Genomic DNA, 24,282 nt, shown 5'->3' with positions numbered 1-24,282 from the left:
GGAGCCTGCATCCCAGCGGCCGCAAGCTGGTACTTCTCAACCTTCTGTGAGCTTCTGCAGTTCCTTCTCCACGGCTTGCACAAAAGCTGGGAAATGCTGATCCAGGAGGCAGAAGCGGATGAAGGGCCCCAGCTCCTGGGTGCCCCACACCGGCTGCCAGGGTGCAGGGGGCAGCTCAAGCTTCCTGTTCAGCACAGACTGGGGAAGTAAAAACCAAAGGGTTGTGCTAATCCAGGACAGAAAAGGTGTAGTAACGTTTACATAGTTAAAGGTAAGTGAAAGGTAGGTAGTTAAGTTAAATGTAGGTAAAGGTAAGTGCAGCTACATCAAGGTTTTCTTTTGGTATTTAATAAAGATGCATCTGCCATGTTATTTATGCTGTTTGGATCCTTTCACTCAGGTCAGATTTCTCCATGTAATTTTATCTCTATAGGGTTTTTTTTCTCTGTGTTATTTTCTTCCCCAGTTCCCTGGGCTTCCTCTCAAAGATCCACTCCGTGTAAGAGAATAGGATCTGGTACAAAGCATGTGTGCTGCCACTTGGAATTGTGTGAGGGTAACCAAGTGTGCAGTGCAAAGCTCTTTGTTTAGAGAAAATCCCAGACTGGTTTGGGTTGGGAGGGACCTTAAACCTGATCTAGTTACCAACCCCCTGCCACAGGCAGGGACACCTTCAGCGAGAGGAGGTTGCGCCCAGCCCTGTCCAACCTGGTGGCTTTTAGAAGTAAATTAGGGGGTTTTTAAGAATTAAAACATCCTTTCCATGCGGATTTAACCACCTCCTCCTGTTTTTCCCTTCGTGGTGGGCAAAGTACGTCCCCACTCAGCCTCTGGCTTTCTCTACCCATCTGCACTGAAGCCATTAAGTTACAGATGCTTTTTGGACACTTGGGAGAGCAGAAGCAAAGACAGTCGTGGATGTGTTGCTTTCCCCATGAGGTAAGTGTGATGTGCAGAGGGAGTTAGTGATGAAGGTGAATAGTTCTGGTATCAGGGGAAATGCCCAATGCTGGTTAATCTGTGCTTGGCTTTAAATAACTTCACATGCTGAGTTTGGCCTCTTTTTTTTTGATGTGCTGAGCCAAGCTTCAGCTGCTTGAACCCAAAACGGCACAAGACAACTGGCAGATGGACCAGGCCCACTGGTGGCTGGAGCACAAGGGGGAGGAAAACAAAACTCCGTAGCAAAAATATGATCTTACTGTTGGTTCCCGTCCCAGGATTGTTCTTATGGTGGTGAAAAAGATCTTTCAAGATTGTTGAGATATATTTTTAAATAAAAGAGAATGTTTAAAGCCAGTGCTTCTGCCAGCTTCCTGAAGTGGTGGGAATGGAGCTCTTGAAATCCAGCACATCCCAGAGCACCAGCTGAAAGCCTGTTTATTGTGAAGAAGTTCAGCCCTAGGCAAAGCTTGTGTGGGCCAGGGCTTGAAGCACAGTTGTGTTAAGCTGACTTAAGTAGTAGAGGGACAAGTAGAGGAGGATGTAGTAAAGCTGCTACACCGGAGTCATCTTGTGCTGGGGAATAAAGTGAGAGATGGATGAATGTGTGTAGTAAATACAGGCCTTGGGCAGGCGGCTTTGTTTGAAGTTGGTATCGTCTCTTGTCTTACACAGGGACCAGAGAAAAGCAGTTTTTATAAGCTTGAGTTGTTTGTAATGGTGGTGGTGGTTTACAAGCTCTAGTATTGGCTTGTAAAGCAGAGACTGGTCATGAAAAAGACAGCTGCTAAAGGCCAACTGCCTTGTTTGATCCCTCTGGCTTGGTGCTGTACTCTTGCTGCATTGTACAAGGACAGTACCAAAGCTGTTGGGAATCAAGCAGCAGGGCATGTAATACAGCTCTCACTGCTGAGAGGAGAGCACAGCAAGCTGCCTTCTCAAAATAGAGCTGTTTATAAAAGGGTTTTCTTGGGTTTAAAAGATGACAGATTTGTAATAAGAGCACAGGAATTGTCCCTTATACTACTGATGGGAAGAAATGTTGAGCTGATCGTGCTCTGAATGTGCAAGAAGGGTAAAAAAGACCCATTGAAGCAACTGCACAAAACCAGGTGAAAAAGAGTTGAGTTTTCTCAGTCATCTGATTCTGTTCTGTCCCAAATTCATAGAAAAGAAACGAGTTAATTCCACTTATTCTTGAATACAGTTTAACCCTGGATTTGTCCCTGAGGACAATAGTATTGGGGGATCTGGGAGAAAAAAAGGCTCTGGGGAGCCTTAGAGCAGCTCCAGTGCCTAAAGGGGCTACAAGAAACCTGGAGAGGGGCTTTGGACAAGGGCCTGTAGGGACAGGCCAAGGGGAATGGCTTTAACCTGCCAGAGGGGAGATTGAGGTGAGCTCTTAGGCAGAAGCTCTTCCCTGTGAGGGTGCTGAGGCGCTGGCCCAGGGTGCCCAGGGAAGCTGTGGCTGCCGCATCCCTGGCAGTGTTCAAGGCCAGGTTGGACACAGGGGCTTGCAGCAAGCTGCTCTAGTGGAAGGTGTCCCTGCCTGTGGCAGGGGAGTGGGACTGGATGAGCTTTAAGGCTTCTTCCAACCCAAACCAGGCTGGGATTCTATGACTGATGTTTTCAGATTTAAGCTATGACTGCTGACGTAATTTCTGTAGTCAAAAGAGTGACAAAGCCACTTACTTGGACGTGACATCTTGGGTGTTTGCTCTCAGTGTGTGGTTTGTTCTTATGCAATGGCATAATGACGCCATGAAATACCTGGGTTTGCAGCTTATTTCCTAGCTCCAGATCACTACAGGAGATCAAGTGGGTTTTGTTGGTATAGATGATGGCATCCTGATGTTCAGTGAACGCTGATGTTGACAGAATGTGAGATACCTCGAGCTCTTTCCATGCCCAAGAGATGCAGGTACAGGATGTAAATGTTAGATGTATTATTTGTGCTTTACCTGGGCGAGCTGTGGTATGGATCTTCTTTCTCCAAGGCCTGCACAGGAAGCTGATAGAGGCTCATCTGGCTAGAAAATGTCAAATGCAAATAAGGGCTTGTTACCAAGCAGAGTGTGGGTATGTGCAAGAAGGGAAGTAGTTCCATTTTTAGAGATAACAGGGAGAGAATGTGCTCAGCTGCCTTCTGCAGTAAAAGGCATCTTGTTCTGGAACCTGAATGCACATCTGCTCGAGTCTTTAAAAATGAAAGACGTGAGGTAATGGGCCTGCCCTTAACTTGTCATGTCTAAGCTAAGATCAATTTGAAACTGCTTTCTGGAAGTCAGTTTCAAGCAGCTGTGTAGGAACACTCACCAGGAGCGTGCTTTTTTCCTTCCCATGGGCCACATCACTGAAAAGATGCTTGAAGCTGTCAGTTCTATTTTCTGAGTGAACTTTTCAGTCTAACCTCTGGAGCAAGAGTGTTACTCATCCCAACAGTATGACTGCTGGGCTTTTGCTACAAAATGCTTTCTTTATCTTCTGTTCTTTGCTTTAGCTGATCAAGAAATGAGCAAAGCCCAAAGTATAGGTAATCTGCTTGAAGAACAAACAGTATATCATCACTATCAGCTGTTGAAGGCCTCCCTTGTGCCTTCCTGGAAATGGTGGGAGCCAAATTGAAACTTTCTCTACTAAATATGATTTTACTGCCTGGTAGAGTAGGATCTTCCTAGATTATACCATGAAAATGATGTAGCTGAAAGCTTTGACATTCCTTTTTCCAGGCTCAGTCTCAATCGTGATATTTTTATCCTGTATCCAAGAGCTTTCCTGGCTAAGTTAGTGCGGGGATGTTTTTAGAGCTGGTAAATGTGATCCTCTGGATACCCAAGAGAGCATATATTTGAGAGTTAGTCACCCTCAGAAACACTCTCTGTCTTTTGCCTTTCCCATTTACCTGAAGTTTTTGTCTCGGAAAATGGAAACAGTCAGTTTCTACCCCAAAATTGCTTTAAAATGTGTCAGGTTAAGCTCAAATTGCTCCAATTGCATATTTACAATAATGAACACTGTAAAACAGGAGTAGGCAAACACAAAAAGAACAACGCAGTCCATGGTTACTTAATGGCTCTGATCCTGTGCCCTGTATAATGTATCTGACAGTGCCAGCTTCCCAGTGGAATCTACACTGATGAAATTGTAGATGTGGGGTTTTGTAACTATTCAGCTTTCCTCTGCTGCTCCCTATTTATTCACCTCAGGAGAAACCATCTTGGTCTTTCACCAAACCTGAGTGGGAATTGGTAATTTCCCTGTATTGGTATTCCCAAATAACTCCACTTGGCTGTAGCATTTGCTGCTGTTTCTTTTCATGGTTACTAACTTCCTCTGTTTGCCTGAGCCCTGCATAACTTACTCTCTTTGTTTCCCTAATGAAATGTAAGTTCAAACTCCCCACCCATAAATCTCATCCCATCTGCGTGCTGGTATTCTTCCTGTGATCATATGACCTGTGTATATTGATTTTGGTTCCTGGTGACCTTTTGGAGGCCAAAATGAGATAATTAATAATGCTCTGAGATAACTTACAAGAAGCTTGAAGAGCTCGAACCACTCTTGAGCATTGTTAACTTCTTTGAGGTAGGCTAAGAAATAGGAAGATGGTGGCTGGCTTCAGCAGCTCACCTCGTGAATAACTCTCTCTCTAGGTTTCCCTGCAGGATATTTGGGTTTCCCAACTCATATTTCATAGAGATAATCTCATAGTTGCAAAAAGACTTTGCTCAGAAGTCAGATTTGCCACAGATCTAACACTAAGAGTTGATTATTTTTCTGTCTGTATGTTCTTGGTTAGTTACTACCTGTAGCAGTGATGCATTTAGTTCAGCGTTCCTCACCTGGCTGCCACCGTAGGCCAGCTGACTGAAGCTGGGATAGAGCTGCTGGCTTTGCTCCTCGGTTCCTTGCACTTGCACGTACTCTGTGAGTTTCTGAACACAACTCTGGCAGTTTTCCAGCATCTCTTCCTTTGAGTCACCACCAAACTGAACACGAAACATGCGGCCTTCGTTCTGAAACCAAAGAGAAAAGAAAGGAATTGTGAATCCCCTCAAAATGACTTAATTCAATTCCTATTTGGTAAAGTTAGGAAGAAGGTGATACATGTTTTGATCTCTGCACCAACTTTAAAGCACAGAAACAAGTTTTCCCTGCTCTATCTTCATTATTCCCAGCAGCTAAACCAGACTATGATTCCCAGTTTGAAAATCAATTAAAACCAACCCAAACTGGTGAGTAAGACCATTTACCAACTAAGTGAAGGTGTAGCCAAGTGAGGAAACCTTGCCATGACAGGAGTTTTTACATGTATAGCAGGGAAATGAAGTTCTTCCTGCTGCTGCAAGTAGTGTCCTGTAAGGATATGTCAGCTCAGAGGAGGTATTTGTGACAACAAATGAAATGACATTAAAGTGAATGGAATCTAAACTAAAAGTTCTGGGAATAGTGTGTTCCAGTTTGGATTTACGTTACTGTCTGTGCCAAAGCCTTACCAGCCTACCTGGGCTGCCTGTGTGCAGCCAAACAGATAAATTCAGTTTAGCACTACTTGCATGCTGCTGTTCCTCGAAGAGACGCTAACCCAGCAGACTGGGAGCACAAAACACTCTAATGCATTATTTCAAATAGTGAAATAATGCTGGAAAATAAAAGTACGAGGTAGCTCTGGCACCCACCCCCTGCCATTATAGCTTGTGATGCTGTACCATAAATTTTAGGTACATGGGGTTCAGGAAATGGCACTGAAAATGGAGGACTGAAGAGTCTGTCGTGCATGATAAGCCTGTCCTACGCACATTCAACTGATTGAAGAGATACATATTGAAAGCTTTGGTTAAGGAGTGAGTTAATGGGACTTTTGGTTTGATTTTGAGGTTTCAAATGTAAACCACAGGTAAAGTACTAGAAAAGAAGCACGTTTTCCTTGGACTGAGCCAGCTTATTCAAGTGTTCATCCTTCTGAGGTGTAAACATGAAAACCTTTTTATAATGCCTACACATGCTGCTAGATGACATGAGTACAAGCATATCTTTCATGTTACAGGTTTCATCTCACAGGTAAGCCAGCTCTTGATGACAGCCTTTATGTTTCCATACATGTTATTTTAAGATGCTTGTATTGCATAAAGTGATTTTGAGGCACTGTAAGCATAAAAGCTTGTCTCAGTGCCTTTCAAAGGGAAAAAAAGGTCAAACTAACTGGAACTGGAGCACTCATTTTACCAGTGCATGGTTACATTACCTCTAACTGAGATGTCAGCTGGGTCAGCTTGGCTACTGACATAGCCAACACCTGTGTGGGGGTGTGCCAAGTGGTGAATTCTCATTGAAATGACAGGGAACTTGCATCTTCGTTTGAATTCCTTCTGGAGACTTTCAGAGAACACTTGTTTTGGTTACCCCTGCAAGCCCCAAATCACTTTTCAGTCTGAGGTGTTTGTGTTGCCCTCTGCTTTTCCACAAAGACTAATGAACACTTAAGATTGCAGTTTATAAACATCAGTAGACTTTGGAAATTTAACATTTTTCCTTTATGGAAAGAGAGGGAATGCTCAAATTCAGCTACGATGATGCCAGGTTTTAGCATAAACAAAGTACTAGGCAGTAACACCTGAACCATACAAGGGCTGAAGTATTAAAGAACCTGGAGGTCACTTAGATGAGGTAAGAGGTCACTAGAGATGGAGCTATACAAAGGGCAGTGGCAGCCACACAAGGCAAGTGTAAGACACAAGGTGCATCTGTGTTTGGCTTTGGAATTACACACTCGTGTGCTCTGCTGAATAAAACTTCCACTAGTACAGCTGATCTGCGGCACATCTTCTCTATAGATCTTGTTCCTTCAAGAGTATCAACACTAAGCTTCTCCAAAGAGAGTTTAAACTCCTGCTAGCTAAGAGTCCACAGTGCCCTATTAAAACCACATTTCTTAAGTAATGAGTAAGCTTCACTACCAGTGTAATGTAATGACTTGTAAAAGCAAGGGGTACAAGGTAAATCAGGAATGAGAGAGTCATATTTAGTTGCCCATGCTCCTTATTTGCTCTGTGCACTCAGATACAGGAACAGGTTTTTTGGAAACCTTGTGCTCCTCTGCTTAAATCTGCTTTGATTCCTTCCTTACTTAGGTTTAGCAGGGATAGGATGTAACCCCTTAGACAATGTGGCTGCTTCCTGAAACACATTGTTGAAATCATCACAGAAGTTATATGCACAGACGTCACTTAAGAAATCACTTCAGCTACAATTTAGCATACAAAGCAGAGGAACTATGATAGGACCAGTGCAGTGCCACTAAATGCAGTCTGTCAGGTGAATTTATGGTCAGTAAACATTAAAGATGCACAACAATAAAACTCTTGATATCCCTCCTTTTTTGCACTGTCCCTCAGAGCTTTGTTTCAGCCTCACACTGATTGTGCTGTTCATTTCTCTTTATTTCTTGTGAGATGCAGCAGAATCCCTTAAGACTGTGTTGGGGAACTGGTTCTTGGCACTGGAGAGGCACCTGATGATCCACTGACTGAGCAGAATTAATGACTGCAACTGCTCAATAGTCAACTTCAGTGATACTCCACCTTTTATAAGCATCTGACAAAAATCAGAGGGCAAAGTTGGTTTGGGCTCAGGCAAGCACAACCCATGGATTTAAAATGGTTTCAGGTATTTATGAACTTCCTACAGGCACCATCAGATGAGGCTGATTCTGAAATGAGTCCCTCCTTACATTTAAACAATGCATGTTATGCCTCACACTGGCTTTTTTCTTGGCATTCCCCCATCTGCAAACTATATTGTTTGGTTTGTAACATCCTCTAAAGAAATCTTTGTGCATCTTTAAAACAGAAATCAGGTAAAAGATCAAAATACAACTCAAAGGAATTGTTACAGTTTTCAGCTATTCGCGGTATTGCTGTTCTCTGCCATTACAATAACACAGCCTGTACCTGAGCTCCTGTCAGGGGAATGCCAGAACATCTCTGATAATCGAGCTATTTTTATGCCATGATAGCTCTGGGAATGGGGCAAAGAATTAAAACCAGTCTTAGCAACTACTGAACACGGGGCTCAACATCTTGTTCCACAATTCCTGTTTCTGGTTTAGAGATGAATTATCTTGTCAAGAAGAGAGAATTAAGCTGGAGGCAGCTGTCTCTGCTGAAACAACAAAGCCTCTTAAAAACTATCATGGAAGAAAGGAGAACTCTTCTCACTTGAAATTGCTTCAGTGCTTAGTATAGATGAAATGAAACTTCTCAGGGTTCATCTAAGAACCAAGAAAACTGGGATTTAATAAGCAGGCTGGTAACAAGCAAGTGCCATTTAACTACTTAAAGGCTTTTCTTGAGATCTGAGGGGAAGACCAGAAACCCAGGTTCCTTCATGGCCCTGAAGCACCAGCCTGCCAGTACTGTGCCAGCATCAGAGGCCACAGAATGGTTGAATAACTGTTTAGATACTTCGTCAAAGTGAAGTGTGACTCAGAACTCCATTAGCTAAAAGGGACCCTTCATCAGGGACTGTAGCAATAAGACAAGGGGTGATGGGTTCAAACTGAAACAGGGGAGTTCAGGTTAGATATAAGGCAAAAGTTCTTCCCTGTGAGGGTGCTGAGGCGCTGGCACAGGGTGCCCAGAGAAGCTGTGGCTGCCCCATCCCTGGTAGCGTTCAAGGCCAGGTTGAACAGGGCTTGGAGCAACCTGCTCCAGTGGAAGGTGTCCCTGCCCATGGCAGGGGTTGGAACTGGATTAGCTTTAAGGTCCTTTCCAACCCAAACCAGGCTGTGATTCTATTAGAAATACTAAATCCAACTGTGCTTACCTTGGCCTGTGCATGAAGGAGCAGGCAGTCTGCTTTCCTGACTATCTTTAGCCACTTGCGGGAATCAATCAGTGAGAAACCTTCCTGCAACAAAGCAGAACACATACTGCTCACAGAGCAAACATGCACCACTCAGAAGTCCACACTTGTTATGTGAGGGAATATAACCCCTAATGAAGATGAGTCCCCTGCATCTGTGCAACTTCTGTATCTGTCAAACAGTTATCAGTATGTCATTTTTACACAAACAAGGGATCGAATCTGTAGCTCCAGTTCTGATGTTGTCAATTATGTTCTAATTTCCATATATACTTTAAATTTGTGCATGTGATTGAAGTCTCCATGAAATGCACAATGAAACAGCCACAACAGAGCTTGAAATCCTTCCTCATCCCGTGAAGTTGCCCGAGAGGGCAGCAGAGGGCAGGCAAACCTGAAGAATGGGCCCGCAGTCGGTTTAGCTGCAGCCCAGAGAGGCATTTCCTCCAGATGGCATTCAGGTAAACAAGCAGCAGCTTTGATCACTTGATGAAGATGTCCTTATACTCCCGTTGCAGTAACTGTCAGTCTCTCCCAACAAGATGGACTGCTCAGCACTCTGAAAATACCTTGGGAAGCTGAAAACATCAGATAAAAATGCCAAGGCAATGGACTGTGTCTCCCAAGGTACCTTCCACAGATTGCCACGTGGTCATTAGTTAGCACAGTCGGGGGGGGGGGCAAAACCCAAATTGAAGGGCAGGGAGGAAATCACCTATTTGTTTTATCTGAACTTCTAATGCCTTCAATGACCATGGCTTATTGCATAGGCTGCTTTTCAAGCAGGGTCAGAAACCACAAGCCATGTCCACCCTGGACCGCCTGCAGTGTATTTTTGCAAGTTACTATATATCTACCACAGGTCCAGGCAGGGAAACCATCTGCCTTTCTATTTTAGTACAAGAAGTCACCTCAGGCACTGCTGGCACTGGCTTTATAGTCTCATGGAGCAATCGTGTGTAGATTTATAATTGAAATTCTACAGAGGATGTCTAGAAAGCATTGAAGACTAATGTTTTGCTAGAGAAGCAAAGCGGATCACAGACATGAGGCTGCTCAGACATCAGCTACAGCAGACTCCGGAGTGGTAAGGCAGCAAGTTCTGAGGTTCATAGGTCAATGAATTCAGAGCAACAAGAAAGAACACAAAAAACCTGTCCCTTGTTGCATTGTGTGAAGCTGAGAGGATCTCTGCCAACATCCAGGAGCTAAGTGTAGGGTAGATCTGGCAAGTGCATGGCAATACAATGAGATTACAGTCCATTTCTGCCTTTCTAGAGGTAATGAATTGGCTCTAAATCTGCTCTGGATGTATGCACTGGCAAAGGAAATAGTATCCCTCCAGATTGCTAGTATCCCTTTATCGCTCCGGATAGTAGTATCCCTCCTCTGTATTTCAGGCTGACAGAAATACAGAGAACACAGCTGCTGTGGCACTGTTCTTGGGCAGGCAGCATCCAGAGCTGCTTTACATTCTGAGCTGGGCTTTGCTCAGCAGCATTGCCATGAGCAAAGACAGATGGCAGTGTAAGACTGATCAGGAATACAGGCCAAAAGGCAGCCTAGAAGTGGGCAGAACAGAAGACGTCAAATGTTTTCAATATGAAGAGAGAAATGGCAGGGCTTTTCTAAGTGTGATCCATCATTAATGTTCACTGATGTAGATACTCATTCTCCAGGATCATACTTGTAAGAACCCTGTATTAAAGGAAAACAGTTTCCTACATCTCTGATAAGAACGTAAGTTTCTCAGAGGAAGGACCCTAGGAGGAATTAAGCTGAAGCAGGAAACAAAACAAGACCTTTCCCAAATCTTTCAGAAGCAGGCAAGATGCAGTCCCACCATATGTGAGGCAGGGAAGGCAGTGCTGCTGCTCTAGCCTGCCAACCAGCTAGTCCAGCATTAACTAGGAGCTACTTTTGTTCTGATTATACATTTCAGCATTCCAAGAGCTGCTGGGTGCTGAGGCCTGCTGGTGGTTCTGCTGGAAGGTGCTGTGTGTTATTTATGAATATTGTTATTATTGTATCACCTAGAAACCCTGTGGTGCTGAATGACACAGGAACCCAGGAGCAGAGTCTCCATTTCCTGCTAGACTGCAAGGCCTTTAGGCAAAGCCTACCTTAAGTAAGAATTAATACATATACATATATATAAGAAATGTTAGTTGTGTAGCAGCTCAGCTCTGCTGCCTTCCATCAATCAGTCTGGATTCACTTATGAGACTGTTTCCAAATGAAACTGAACTATGTGTAAGCAATAGCTCAGGAAGAACTTTCTTTTTGCCACAAATGTTATAGGCTCTGCCCTTAAATTACAACCAGTATTGAAAAAGACAAACCCTAGGTGCCACACAGATTCACCACCTTGGCTGCTACTTAATGGGCTCATGCAATGCAAACAGAATTTTGTTGTCAAGAGTTCCCAGTTCACAATGAATGTAATACATACAGTGTATAATCTCCTGGATTAAGGAGTCATCTGGGTATCCCACACACTGGGAATATGCATGTGCAAGAAATGATGAATTCAGCATGAGATCAAAGGAATTTTATTGTACATATTAATAAATATCCCAGTGCATAGCTGACAGAGTGGTCCCGTCTGCTAACTGAAGCAAGACTGCAGGAGAGAAAAGCTGAAGGCCTCAGGGAAGAGCCCGCTTGCACCTTTCTGCTTCAGGCTTGGCAGCACCATGGCACACAATTCCCCAGAAAACAAAGTGATCCTCTACTTCCAAAGGCTGTGCTTTGTTTCCAGAGAGGCACCTGTGACACCTCCTTAATCCATTCATTTCCCAAGGTAAGCTCCCAAAGCACAACTCTGGGAGCAAAACTAGCTTAGTACCCCTCACAGTGCTTCTGCAGGGCAAAAGAAGGGATTTGGGGAAGGCACTTTGCTGGGGAAAGGTGGGATCCTCTGCTCTCTCAGCACTCACCTGCAACACTGCATGAAACAAGCAGGGATGGCTGAAATGACCTGCTGCTTTCCCCAGATGGAGACGGGTCCCCAGTGGGACCTGTCCAGGTGTCACTGTCCCATTCAGAGCTCTGCATCATGGGTCTGCTCACCACACTGAGGTACAGTGAGAAATGCTTTCAGAAACACTATTCACTGTCTAAGTGTGATTTGTTAAGTTACAAATATCAATGTTTTGGATCTAATAGTCTAGGTACTATTATTATTTAACATTTATACTGAATAACACCTTACTTGTTCTTAGAAGTGACTAATTTGGCAGCAAAAGAACAGGCATATTATTTCCAGGTATCTACATAGTGTGTTTAATACATCTGATAAACATCTGCAGCGGAACAGAAACACTGTAGTTGAGAAGACTGTCAAGAGACAATAAAAATAAGGATGTGAGAGCAGACAGTGTGATAAAGCTTGTAAATTATCTTCAAGTATTACACGGAACACTAAAGAGAGGGCAAAACTGAGATGCTTTGAGAAAACTTAAGCAAAATTGGAAAGCATGGTTACAAGTAAGTGTTTTGATGGTGACCTCTTTGATAGGGATTTAGTTAATACTAAGTTGTTATAATAAGAGCAACTGTGCATGCTTGATACTGGACACATAGGTTATAATTCAAATTCTTGTATGTATCTGAAAAATATTAATTTTTAACTCATTGCCTTCCCAACAGAGAATGAGAGTTGCCACTTTGCACTTTCAAAATGAAAAACTGCTTACTCTATAAAAAAAATTGACAATTCTTCCTCTCATTAAGGATTGTAGAATAAAAATGTAATTCCAGCTTAAAGTTAGAAGTTAACTCCTGATATGAAATATATGTTTCCTTAGATCAATATCATACTTAAACTCTAAGGTAAATACAAGTCATGAATGGCTGTCACTACTCTTTAGAAACTATTCTAATAGTTGGGTTCAGAAGAACTGGGGCAAGAGAAAATTAAAGATCAGGACCCTTTAAAATTCTACTGCTGCCAATCACCAGTGCACAGCATCCCAGACTGGTTTGGGTTGGAAGGGACCTTAAAACTCATCCAGTTCCCACCCCGTGACATGGGCAGGGACACCTTCCACTAGAGCAGCTTGCTCCAAGCCCCTGTGTCCAACCTGGCCTTGAACACTGCCAGGGATGGGGCAGCCACAGCTTCTCTGGGCACCCTGTGCCAGCACCTCAGCACCCTCACAGGGAAGCACTTCTTTATATCTGGTCTAAATCTACAACAGGAATGCATTGTTATATCAAATACAAATGGGGAAGCAAAGGCAGAGAGATACAGCTTGTCCAAAACAATCATGTCCACAGCACATATTGAAATAAAGACACTAAGATTGAAATTCTTGAACTACAATTGTGGTACTGAACAAATCAAACTAAGATTCCTTCTCCTTTCACAGAGCAACCACAGGACCTTTAATAAAAAGCCCCAACCTTTCTCTTGCTTTGCAGTGTACAACCACTGAGCAGCATTAGCAATCCGCTCGCTTCCCTGGTCTTCTGTCTTATGTCTTCTTTTATTCCACAGGGACCTTCCTCTACCCAAGGCGCTGTTGTGAGTATCAGCCCAGGAATTTGGTGCATGAGGTTTCAGGTACTGCAAAGAGAGCATTGAAACATCACAATGTCTGCTGCATGCCTGCCTAATTAATGAGTTAGAATCTACTGTATCCAGAACACTGTTAGCTTATTAGAAGTCATGAGGGGACCAGGAGGGTATGAAGGACATTTAGTCTACACTTTAAAAGATCAGGTCACAAATCAATTACTCTGGATTAATTTGATCCTATTAAATAAGTCCTCTTCACAATTGTAATTTGTTTAATTTGTAGGGTATGGAGAATTCCAGCACCAGGATTAATGGCATCAAATAAACCACCAAAACAGAATTCTCATGATGTACTGATTCAAAGGAGGGAAAGGAAATAAGAGTTGCGGTAAACAGAACATGATGTATCTTGAGAGTATTGCCACAAATCTGCAGAGATGCTGTGGAGATATTCCTGTAAAATTCCATTATCAACAGTATGCAAGAATAAGGTTTTTCTACCAGAAAATAGGCAGTGTGTCAGGCAACACTGCAAAAATAGGCCCTAAAAATATGTTATAGAGTCTAATTCTAAATGAAGAACTTTGTTTAGAAAATACCCCAGCAAACAAATCACAACACCCTCTGATTTGCGTTACACGTCACGGATTTTTGTTCCATTTGCTCTCCATTTCATGTAGTTGAGCACACAAGCAGATTGTATTTTTAAAGGAAAACAGTTGTTTCCTCATTAGGACAGTTTCAAGTATGTCTCTGGCAGCATTATGAAAGAACATCTGAAGTGATCTTGAATGTGTTCCCATTCCCCAGAAGTTTGCCCATTAAACTAAATAATGTGTTTTCTTTGAGCAGCTGATGGAAACACTGACCATGTCCACAGTTATCTGTTCTAGGAGCATGGAAGTACTTCAATGACCAGTTCTGGAGCAGTCGCCAAACCTATGACACCTCACCATGTACCAGTGTACACAGCACAGGGTATTTTTACCAACCTATGTCATTTAGAACTGCTGAGTGCATACATTGTAGCATTCTTTTGGGCAAGAAAACAGTTATTTCAGCTCCCATTAGTATAAAGACTGCTAGAAGGGAATTCAGTAAGTGTTCTATTATTTTATTGCTCATGAAAATAATTCTGTAGTTTTCTGTATGTGCTAAAAAGAAAAATCAGGTCTTGGGATACATAATTATTTCTATTTTATAATATATTTATAGGATCATAGAAGAGTCATATTCTTGACTCCAAAGAGCCATCATTCCTTAAGGGAAAGGTTTCTTAACATTCTTGCTGTAAGAAAATAAAAAGGACTAAGAATATATAAATACATCTATAACAGAGAAAATATTTTGATATCAAGTCAGGAGCACTGGAATATTTTTCCTAAAATGGATGATGTTAATCCAACCATCAAAGTTTTCCATTTCCACACAACTTTTTCACCTCAGTTTCATGCAGATGGAGTTGTAATGAATGTTGTACATAAATGAAAGGCAGACATCTAAGAGGATGATTTACTAAGTAAATAACTTTCACAAAAGCTATCTCCTCTTGTTATCACACTGACAGGAGAGTATGTTACAGAACCTAGTTTATGTATTTTAGTGTTTCATAAATCATCACTTGACATGAAAAAGGTTTGATGAAAGAACCACTCAACAATGCAATAAAAGATTCCTTTATCAAAACAAAAAGGTAGTTGTTGGACCCATGCTCACTAGGAGAGCAAGCCTTGGGAGCTACGCTAGCATGTTGACTGTGAAGCTGCTCAGCACCAGTTCAGGCAAGCATCAGTTCAGTTAACATCACTGCTCACTGGAGAAGAATGAACAAAGAAAAGTTCTAAGTGAAATACCAAACTGCTGAAATCTGAAAGTTCACAGTTTCAGTAGGCAGCTGATTGGACTTTTTCTGGACTTCTTAAAAAGCATCCACCCATGATACTACCAGCGTAACGCAGAGCTTCCTGGCAGCTGCAAAGGTTCATTTTGGCCTGCGTAAGATGCACATACCACTGAGGAAAAAATGCACTCTGGCTTTTATCTGCCTAAAGAAAACAGAAGGTACCAACCAAGATAGTTTGCATTTACTGATGCACTGATTTTACTACATTCCTTGCCAATTTTAAACCACAAGAGATAAAAATCTATGTCATACTACAGTATTACCCAGTGTAAAAGCATCCAACTGATAAGTTTTCTTTGTTGGATGCTGGATAAAAACTTTCTTTGAAGAACTCTTACTTAGGATGGTTCATGTAGGAATTGGGGTAGGGTGAGGGTTCCAGCTCTACCATTGCTGGTGCAGTAAAAAAACGTAATAGAATAGGAACATTCACCACAGAATGAATTCTTGAATTTAGTCAGCAGTTTAGTTCATTCTGGGTTACTGTTAGAGGGCAAAAGTATCCCTTTATTATTGATCCATGGAAATTTGACAAAAATACAATATAGTTGTTCAAGTTGAGAAGGAAGTGATGTCCCTGTGACACAAGTCTTGTGCCTTACTGTGTTCCTATGCAGAGGTACAAGGTACAAAGTTAATTGTTATCCAGTTCCTTCAAAACTAGGAGCCTGTAGTACATCAAAAGGTCTGAAAAGTGGGAATTAGGAGTCAGATCAAAAGACTAGACATCAACAACTTAAAGGATGCAATTACTACATAGCAAGAAACAGTTCTGAAGGAATTTTGATGGGAGGCAGCACGTACATGGTGGAGAACACCTTGGCAATAAATAGGAGTAGCCTAGGCCAGCAAGTAGAAATTTGGATACACAGTAAACCCACAAGCTGAATCATTCCAACAATTGCAGCATTCTGTCAAACTTGATACATTCCCTCTGGAGCAGAAACTTGTGCATTATCCTCTGTGACAAAATGTCCGTTAGAACAGACCCCCAGTGAGAGTATTTGGTCTGTGACAGATTCCAAAGAACTATATGTACTTAGTCGTGCAAAGCCTGTTTAAATATTGTGACAGGTTTCTGACAACTGACAGATGGAGGCTAGAAGGAGATAAAAATCAGTGGATTAACCATTTCTACACTCTGAGTATGCTTACAGCAATAACCAGACAGCTCAATATTGCAACTTTTTTGTTATACAGCATCTCAATAAGGAGTTGGTAACATTTCACCAGTGGCCTGCACAGTTCTAGCTGCTTTGAGTCAACTGGAAGCTGTTCTCAGTTGCTGGCCAACAACATCATGGCTGGTGCTGGCACAGTCCCTGGGCATCACTGTCATGAAATGCGTGGTTTAGGGTTGCTCAAAGAATAACCATCAAAGGTATTAGCCAAGAGCAGTTTGAATATGATTTATAATGGCATGACTTAATTCAATGGCAACATTCATGCTATTTGTTATTACATGGATGAAGTATGCAAAGGAAAAATCAAGGTCAAATAAAACTAAAAAAAATCGATACAGGGACCAAGGAAGCAAAGGGTAAGGGAGAACCCTCCATTGAATCACGAAGCTCAGAGTAGACCCCCTTGCTCTCTAAACTCCTGACTGAGCCTAGGTGCTGCTGGATTGACCTAGTCTTAGACTTGGTCAATGGCTTACATCTGACGGGTTACAGATGTACCAGTTCACCATGGAGGGAACTTTTACATGTTTTTCATTTAGCAGCAATTTGAAGGTTTAAGGATATTATAAAGTGAGTCACTAGACTATATTATAGTGACTGCAACAATGTATACACACATACAAACACATACATAAATACATATGAAAGTACCTGTAAATAATTTAGTGGCAGGGACTTCAGTCCAGGGAAGGAGTGCTCCAAGGCTGTCAGGGATAACCAGTTGTCCCCTTCTCACTTCCCACCTTAGTCAGGGAACAGGAGTCCCTGATACAATCAGTGCCTCTTTCCTTAGCTGCGCAAGAGTTCCCAGCATGGTCAAGGAATACTTCCCCACCAAACTCATTGCACAAAGGCCAAGCTCTGATGGAAATTCCTGAGATTGTAGAGCAGCCCAGAGGATGGGCAGATGCACCACCACAATCATCTTTCTGTTTGATGATACTGGCTGCTTTACCAAAGAGATTCAACAGACTATTCTTCAAAGATACCTGTAGATTGGGATTATCCCAGGAAGAAGAATTTTATCACTGTCTATCAGACTTAAGTAGTGTTGGGAAAAGGGACACATTTCTAGGAAGGTATATGCTGAAGGAACAAGCTAAGCAGATGTGCTGGACCAAATCCCTTGGAAACAGGAAACCTGACATAGCTCTGAAGATGCCTGCCCAGGTTCAGAACTAGCAGAGTGAGTATTTGCTAGGTTTTTCAGTGAGTCAGGGATGCTTAAGAGGAACAGTGGGAGGACTGGAACTGCTTCAATCTCTGAGAAATACACAGGCATGGGGCATATTACACCAGTGCATTTCACACCAGTTTAGTTTTGTACTCACAGAACACACGTACAGCATGCTCCCAATTGCATGGACTTGAAGAAGTGCAACAAAGGAGTTGTCAGTCAGGTTTAAAAATGCTTATGACACCGGTTTTGTGTAACTTTGATCATACACTTAGTAAAATGTTGTTGGTGTCGGCCTTAAGGTTAGTATAGAAGCATTGTTAAACTAAATGTTTAAAAAAAAACCACCCCAACAAAGAAAAGAAACAACTTTCTTTTTTGTTTTCTTTTAAACTCAGTATTCTATTTCAGTCACATTTACCAAGTACATCTGTTCCACCTCTGTTCTGTCCTATTCTTAGCCTGTGATGGTTACTGCAATATATTAGTGTCTCTTAGAAGCTGAAACAGACCCGATAGATCTCAGAAATTCCTCATCTGGCATTTCAAGCAAGACAGCTGCCAGAAAGATTCACTAGCCACTAAACCTAAGAGCTCCAAGAAGTGCTTTTCCCAGCCAAGTCTTTATAAAGGTTTTCTTGTACTTCCTGAACTCATCCCTTATGACAGTATGCTTTTATCTGCCCACTGTCACTTGCCAGATTCAGCCTTTGCCAGGCACAGTCTTTGAAGGGCTACAGCTTTCACTGGTGCCTTTTTTGCTCTTTAGTTATTAAAACTTACTTTCAGTTAGCTTGTATGTGGTTATTTCAAGGACAAGGAATGTAAGTCTCCTAGTTACTAAACAGTTACAGCTGTGTGATGGGGATAATGCACCTGTCCTGGACCAGCTCCAGGACAGGTGTATTCTGCACCCATTGGTTCCAAGCAGTATTTGGTAAGAAATGGCACCAAGTCTCATTTCAGTTGCATTTCTTTGAAATATTTGGATTTCCAATGACTCCCTTAAGAGAACTGCTAAAATACTTTCCAGCTTCTATGTTTACCCTCATCCAAGAACATTCCAAGAACTTGCCCTCACTAAATATATGAGCCAAATACCATGCCTTGTATGAGGGGCACACAGACTGACAGCCCTCTGTTGGCTCATTTGTTATCTATTCAGCGTTCTTAACACACAGGCCAAAACCAATTAAGTGTATCCTTGGTTCTCCCTCTACACTTACAAGATATTTCTGTAAGTCTGAGACCTTTTAAAAGGCACAGTAAAAATTAATTTATAAGCTAATACATATTTAAAGCTACAATATACTTTCTTATACATTCTGTATTTAAAAACAAGTCTTTGTTGTCTTAATAGTGCCTTCCTCCAGTTTGGACCAGCTTTCTAATGTATTTATTAGCCAATTCCTACTTGTTATCATCACTCAGTATTGGTGATACACACTTGATTCCACTTTCCAGCACAGGCTTTCTCTGTCATGAAGATCAAACCAACTCCTTCTAGATGGAACGTTTCTTTTAAGCTCTTCGGTGTCATTGTGAAACCTTTACAGTTTAGTCATGCTTAAGTAAGTACAGAAAAACCAGCTGACACAACTCTGGAGTTGTTATTTTGTCTTCATGGGTGCCAGTTTTATGTTAGATCATATTGCCCAACCCAGAAAAAAACATACCCTTCGATAAACCAAATCATCAAACCCAAAATCCTAAACCAAACCCATTGGCAAGAAATTATCTGGATTGTATAGCAAATCTTACTGGAAATTTTAGTTATCTTTTTAATGTCTTTCATAAGTGCATTTTCTCTGTTTTCTGAGGCAGTCATGAAAAATCCCACATCTTTCAACATCAGCAGCACTTAGCATTACATCTTAATGTAGATCTTTTAGAGCCCCAGAAGAAACCCTGTTCCTCAGTGTGAAACAATGCATTTGGTATGATTCTGATAAACAGGGAGAGAAAGCAGCCAAGCAGCCCAGAATTACCATGAGCAAAATAAATCTGGCACTTTCTTTTCAGTGGGAGAGAACATGAGGCTGAGAAGGGAAATTAAGTTAATGTTGATGCTACCATGAAAGGAGAAATGTTTTTTATACGTGAGAAACTTACCAGTACTGTTCGCCCTTGGGAAATAAAGAAATGGCCAGATACAACCACGGTAAGGATAAGATGGCCTGATTCTTCATTTGATTCAAAAACCTTTAAAAAGAGAGACAAATCAGAACTCCAGCCTGGTTAGCACAGGATTTCTTTTTTCCATTTCTAGTGCAAAATGAGAGGTTTCAAAGGTTATAATTTACCTCTCACCACTGCACCTTGTGCCACAGATTAGAGGCACATTTACTAACTCCATATACAGATTTAACTATTTTAAGCAACCACCTGGGTTCTTCCAACTTGATCTCTAGTTTTTAATACCACAGATCCCTACCTAAGGAAGGAATAAAAACCAGTGAAACACTATCATATCATTGACATGTTCACATGAATAATTCATGCAGTAAAATATCTCCGATGCCTGCATTAGCTCCGGACTTGCAAAAGTACACCTCACTTATTGCCGCTTGTCACACAGCGGCCGGCTAGGCCCCACCGAGTCAGTCACTGCCACACCGAGCAGCCAGCCTTTCCCCGCGCCGCCCGTCACCTTCCAAGAGGCGGCGTTTTGCCCTTCCTCGTCGTGATCCACCGGGGGCAGGAAGCGGCCATAGCGCTTCAAGGGCCACGTTGTGGCGCTGCCGAGGAGGGAGGTGTCACCCGGCGCAGAGCCCTGCCCCGGCTCGGAGCCGCGGCCGCCGCCCGCCACAGCCGCCGCCATCGCCGCCCTGAGGAGAGGTGGCGCTCCACAGCGGGTAGCAAAGCGGGTTTGAGCGGGAAGGAGGAGCCAATGGGAGGGAAGAGAGAGCGCGTCGGGGGGACTTGTTTACCAATCAGCGGGCGGCAGAGAAACAAGAGCCAATGAGGTAGCGCGCTGGGGCTCACGCAGGTGTTTCTCTCAGCGATAGGTGAGTGCGAGCTGAGGTAATGCTGGTCTGCTCGCCTTAGCGGTGCTCGGTGCTGTGCCAGATGATGTCGTCTTGTCCTGCTCCTTTCCTTTCGAAGGTATTACTTTTCCAAGGGGAGTGTGGATACTTCTTCCGCCTCCTCCCAGCAGCCTCCGGGTGTACCGGTATGGTGGGGCCGAGGAAGAGAGCAAGCGTGGAGGCCGTGGCACATCCGGCCGCCATTTTGTGTGTTGTGAGAGCTGGCTGTGGAAGCGGGTCCCGATGGCAGCGTGCATCCTTCCTCAGCTGAAATGTGTTAAAGTCCCTGGGGAAAAGCTGTCCCAAACTCAGAACTACCTTTTCACTTCTTCAAGGTTGGACTTGATGATCTTAAAAGATTTTTTACAACCTAGCTGGTTCTATGTTTCTTGGTGCAAGGCGTTGTTCTTACTTCATAGTGATACGCGGAGAGACTCCACAACTCGTTGAAGTCATAAAGTAGGTATGCTTTTATTCAGTGCTGAGGTGCATGGGGATAGCTCTTCCAAAGTATGCACACCTCAGTGTCGTTTCCCACTACATTTACCTTCTAAAGTTACATGCCTATACATATTCATGACCTATCCCTGCTTTGTATTATAATGAGCTAAAAGGTCCTTTGCGCATGCGCAGTGTCCCCCCTGTGGTCATGGGCGAGGGTCTCAGGATGAAGTAAATGAGTCTTCCTCTTGTGAGTAGGGGTCTTCAAGATGAAGTAAACGAGTCTTCCTCTTCTTAAACTTTTCACCTTTGGCACAGTTGGACACCCCAGTGGTTACACAATTAGCTGAAACCAACCATATCTGTAATTCTTCTGTTAACTAGCAAAGATTTAGAACAGGGTGACCTTCCTGCAAAATTTATTGCAGGATAGGCAGGCAAGGAGTATCCCAAGCTAGCAGATGCTTGGGAGGCTCCGTCTTTGAACTAACTGGTAAGTAGAAGAATGGTGTGAAATGTTGTACTTTAGAAGGCTAGTGTGAAACAATTAACTCATGTTTAGTGAGGCCCCTAAATTCCACAGACTTATAACATAGTTTTCTTTCTACAACTTAAGTTAAGCTAAAAGGTACTTTATATTTTCCAGGCACTAGTGTTTCTTATATCAAGCCCCCTGTATCAATAGAACTTCCAGTACTGCTTTTTTGGTACCTGGACTGGGATCTGTCAAAAAGGAGCTTTCTTTTCAATATGTATTGTATGTTGTTAGCCCAGGTTTGTACAGCTAGATTAAAAAAATCAGTTGTGCTTCTCTTCTCTTACTAGTTTGCTTCCTCTCTGCTACTAGGTTATTCCTAGAATTAGTTGTACTGCACTTTCTATAGGAAAAAAGGATAGTGAAATGACATGGCAAGACTGCACTTACGTATTCTATTTATAGTACATATCCTGACCCATCAACAGTAAAAAAACCTGTTCATTAGCAAGTCAAGGTCATTGAGGGGGTATGGAAGAGCCAGTTCCTGCTCAGGGAAAGGTGCACGGCAGCCGACTGACCTGGACAGATTTAGGGATGCAAGGCACCACTAGCTGACTTTAAACCATCTGCATGCTTGAGGGTATATGCCACTAGCTTCGATCCTGGTTCTGAGCATCGCCTACTGCCAGCAGCTCATACCTGAGCACGATGAAGTTTGGCCAAGTATTCATGCTTCATAAATAAAGCAGAACAAAGGAATTTGTGCTATTTTTTAACTTTCTGTTACCTTTATGGTTTGTATTTACAATGTTGGCTTGGCTGATAGAAAAAAGATTAAAATGGAATGGAATAACTACTGTCTCATCTGAGAGAAAACCTTCATGTACAAGGTTAACCTGTTACTTAAACTGCGATGGTTTCACCTGTTAGAAAATATTAGATCGATGTTTATGTTATGTGGCCATTATGTTTTTCATCTGATGTTACACCCCCAGAGCCAGGTTACCATCTGAGGAACTATTTCTATGATAAACAGTTTTACATTGTTGATCTGAACACTTTGCAGATAGGGAAACATAGGCAGAAAGGCATTAAGCGATTTGACAAGGTCATCCAGGAGAATCAGTAGAAAACAGGGAATACAGCGTGGGCCTCCCAGCTGCCAGTTGCCTTCTCTAATCACTGCTTCCCCTGGAGGATTTCTCAGACTGTGCTTGTCAGACATTCAAAATTGGCCTGTAGATGTGGGACTTTGTTGGAAACTACTGAAGAAGCTAAATATTATTGTTAGAGCAAGATAGTATGAGTACATAGATACTGAATATGTATAATACATTATATATGAGTACATAGGCTGAGTCTGTTTCCCACTAATTCAGCTAAAGTTATGTGGAAATTTGTTTGTTTGCAGCACCTTCAGGTGTTCAGCTTCCAAGAGTGATTTCTCACAGATGTGCTAAAGGCTTCAGCAGGAGGAAAGCAAAAGCTCGATCTTTTACCAAAGCAGAAATTTCTAACTGTGGTTTTGAAAGAAACAGAAGTAAACTAAGAGCATCAGATACTCCCATAAAATCATTTAGTAATAATGTATTATTTCATTGGCATGTGAAGAGGAGTTAACAGGGGGACACAAAGCCAGGCAGTGTGTAAAAGGCTGTACAAATTCTTTTCTTCACAGCTTTGTTGGGGCATCTCGTTAGTGTGTACTCAGTTTATTTAGACCTGAAGCTCAGCCAGTGCAACTGCACCTCGACGGGGCAGTATCTCATGCTGCTGTTATCTAGATATACCAATCACAGACATGTTTACTTTGGATGCCGAACCTTAAACATGATTCTAGCACCCTGTAATTTTCTGATCATAGTTTTTTTGCTTAACTAGGGTCTGCTGGTTTGCTTTTAGGTTTTGGACAGTTATGTTTTTATGTGTGTATAAAGTAAGGTTTGAAGTGGGAGAAACGAGCATTGCGTTAAGATGGATAGACAAGGTCTTGCAGATCGTGATTTCTGTGAGGAATTGCAAGATTAGCCTGGGTTCAGAGAGTAGACGGGTAGGAAGATGGTTAAAATTGTTTTTGTAAAAGGCCACAGGGGTTGCCAATTTTGTAAAATTACAGGTTAGAATGTAGGAGGAGGAGACTGGTAGGTGAGCCTGCCATGTGAAATTGCATTTCATCAGAGACGAGATAGCAAGCCCCATGTACGTGCTGAGGGTTCATCATTGTGGTGTACTTCAGATTTGCTAGAGACTTCACAGGCTGCAGTGCTAAAAAGTACTTCTCTTGCTGCAAAAGTACCCAACCCTGTTAATAACTTAGAGAAACTGCTAGAAGCAGAGGTCTGTGCAGGGAAAGAAATCCATTCTTTTCCTGTGCAATACGGATTTGATGCTGTGGTAATAATTGTTATATGTATAATAGTTGATTATGGACTAGACATTTTGCTGAGCCACTGAAATTAATGATTTTTAATAATAGAAGGGGAGATAACAGCAATAATAAAATCACATTACTAGAACTTTATTGTCAAGCGCGAGTGTAGATTTGCAGCAATTGCAAAGGATGGACTGGAGTAACTAGTACAAATGGGACAAATAATGTTTAAAAAAAATAGAGGCTACCAGGTGCATGAACTGGATAAAATGAGCAACAAAAGGTACATTTCGGAAATACTGGAGGTTTCCCTCTGATACTGGCAGCTTACCATCTGTTTCTACCCGGCTCTGTTAGAGAAATAGGATTACTCAG

General features: G+C 42.4%; 1 protein-coding gene across 1 annotated transcript; it reads right to left on the bottom strand.

Moving 5' to 3' along the window:
• Window positions 1-36: 36 nt before the first annotated feature.
• Window positions 37-20,412, bottom strand: REC114 (REC114 meiotic recombination protein; the record flags this gene model as incomplete). Its single annotated transcript, XM_080626421.1, has 5 exons — window positions 37-198; window positions 4,785-4,958; window positions 8,767-8,850; window positions 19,704-19,793; window positions 20,242-20,412. The coding sequence occupies 5 exons, from the start codon at window positions 20,410-20,412 to the stop codon at window positions 37-39; spliced, it is 681 nt and encodes a 226-aa protein (XP_080482547.1).
• Window positions 20,413-24,282: the final 3,870 nt, after the last annotated feature.

This window comes from Psittacula echo (assembly GCF_963264785.1).
Source record: "Psittacula echo genome assembly, chromosome: 10".
Lineage (NCBI taxonomy): Eukaryota > Metazoa > Chordata > Aves > Psittaciformes > Psittacidae > Psittacula > Psittacula echo.
Note: the sequence above shows the minus strand (reverse complement) of the source record. Positions and strands in the feature narration are given on the sequence as shown.